The sequence below is a fragment of the Sardina pilchardus genome, chromosome 7, assembly GCF_963854185.1.
Source record: "Sardina pilchardus chromosome 7, fSarPil1.1, whole genome shotgun sequence".
Lineage (NCBI taxonomy): Eukaryota > Metazoa > Chordata > Actinopteri > Clupeiformes > Clupeidae > Sardina > Sardina pilchardus.
In genome coordinates this window covers 17242885-17245227 of record NC_085000.1, presented here as the reverse complement: position 1 = coordinate 17245227, position 2343 = coordinate 17242885, and the positions used below count along the sequence as shown (strand labels likewise).

Here is a 2343-nt window from a genome sequence, read left to right as displayed (position 1 = left end):
GGCGGTGGGGAGGAGGGAGGAGGGGGAAGGGAGAGGGGATGGGATGGGATGTCCAGATAATGAGCAGTCAGAGCAGAGGTGGCCGGAGCAGACGCCGCTCACGCACTTACCTGCCAGACACCCGATGAATGACTGGAGCACAAGCAGTTTCCATAGCAACCCCATCTTCATAGTGGGAGGTCAGCGAGAGCTTACATTCAAGCAGAGGTGTGTGTGTCTGTGTGTGTGTCGGCTGGGTGGGTGGAGGGGGTCCTGACTTGTCTCCTTTCCGATGATGGCCAGCCCCTGATATTTCCGAGAAATAGAGGGAAAAAAAACTAAAGAAAGACAGAAAGAAAGGGGAGAGAGAGACAAAACAGACAGATGACATTTCAGATAAACAGATGCATACACGCTGGCTGCTTAAACAGAGCCATTGTCATCTGCGATTGAACCGCAGTCAAGTCCGATATATATTCCGAAAGGGTCAGGTGCCTCTAGTCTCCGGAGGGATGAAGAGAAGACGGCGACATCCATTCCAATCACAGGGAATATAAACATCCACACGTAGAAAAATGGCAGGAGAAAAATCAGTGGGATCAAAAGAGCCACAAGAGAGATAAGACTGCCATTCAGCTTTCACACATCAAGGTGGCGAGAGCTGGGAGAGGGGGGATGAGAGCGGCGCTGGAGCCTGACACCGATTTAGAGAAAGGGAATGAATGATCTCCAGAGGATTTATTATGAAGAAAGTCAAAAACTTATACTTGAATTAAACAGTGTGTGTTCTCTAGCATCTTTTCAATGGCTGCCTCCATCACACATTACACATACACATGGACAGGGAATGCAAATGTCAGTTCTGGCACTTGGTAGGGAATATACGATTTCTTTTTTTTTTCTTTTTTTAACAATTACATGTATTGATTTGGCAAATCCCAATCCCTGAACACTTGACCCAATCAGGTATAGAGTGAGAAGACAGACCTGGCTCTTCAAAAGCATTCTAGACTATAGCAAAGAGGCTTGTATTACTGTAGACCAGGGACAATACGCTTCAAAGGAGAAATGGGATCCTGAAAGTATTCGTGGTCAGACAGACACAAAACCACACGGCAATTGACTCTGGAACAGTTCCCAGCTAGACAAGGGGCAAAATCTGCTCCAGTCAATTGCTACCTGGTGTGCCAACTGAATGGTAAAAAAGAAACACCAACAAACAAAAAGCAAAACAACCCAAGGCTTTTACACCTGCAGCCTACGAATGCCTTTCACAACAATATCTAAAAAGAAAGAACATAGTCTGTGGACCATATTTCATGCCATTCCTTGTGTTCTCCAAGCCAAATGGCCATGAATACTTAAAGAGTACTTGCTAGTAACAGTTGAGGTGAGTCGTGCCCTACAGAGTGTTGTGTCTACTCAACTCACACGGTGCACACAATACAACACAACACAACACAGTGTATTGTTTGGGAGGAATAATCCACAAAAGCAAGGTTGCTGGAGATAACCGTATCTGCTGGGCCACAAACGGTGCACGCCTTTTCACATCCCCAACACACAATAGGGTGAAACATATAGTGCCATGCAGCTGAGGCTGACGCCAACAGCGCTTATCTTAGTCAGGCTGCACTGCAGTGCATGCACATGGACACAGGATCTGAGGAACAAGGCAGGGGAGTAACTAGTTACAATGGAACATATTACTAAATTACAAAATAAATATAATTACATTATATTACTGAAAAAAATAAATGTGCCATTAAATTGCAGTTTCTATGCAAAATCTTGGTGAATTCAAATATATTACTTCCGAATTGTTCCTTTTCAAGAAAGAAAACTGTAAAAATAACTGGTAAAACATAAAACTCTTTTCACCACCTAGAAGCGCTCAATTAATTTGGCAATACATGCACACATTTCTACATTTCAAACTGGCTTTCTTGTTTTTTCTACTCACTCCATTATCTTATTTTTTTTTTAAAATTTGAAAAATAACCTTCTCAACCCTATTGAGGAGTTTTGCCTGCAGTTGTTTTATGTAATGGTCAGTGTGTTTCTGTGGTACTTAAGTATGTCTTCAGGCCCAAGTGTGTTTTCAGGGGATCTTGTCTTTTCTTTGCTTCCTTCTCTTAATCACCCTACTCTGGATCTTCTCTCCAGCTGTCCTTTTACGCCCCTAGCTCCGCGACACAGTGCCCGACCGTCCCACATGGGTCCTGCTCGTCACGAAAATTTGGATCCGATCTCATCCGAGCTTACAGTACATGACACTCCAGCAGCAGGGGTGTTTGTCCATTAAAATTGTCCATTAATGAATGAAATCAGCTGGTGTTCACTCACTGTTGGGCTCTGTGTGCG

General features: G+C 43.9%; 1 protein-coding gene across 1 annotated transcript in view; it reads right to left on the bottom strand.

Annotated features, from left to right (window-relative positions):
- Positions 1–203, bottom strand: part of cntn3a.1 (contactin 3a, tandem duplicate 1) — a 66749-nt gene extending 66546 nt beyond the window's left edge. Inside the window, exon 1 of the mRNA XM_062540963.1 lies at positions 111–203. Coding sequence (XP_062396947.1) covers positions 111–171 — 61 coding nt within the window. The 5' untranslated portion in view covers positions 172–203. The remainder of the gene's footprint in view (positions 1–110) is intronic.
- Positions 204–2343: the final 2140 nt, after the last annotated feature.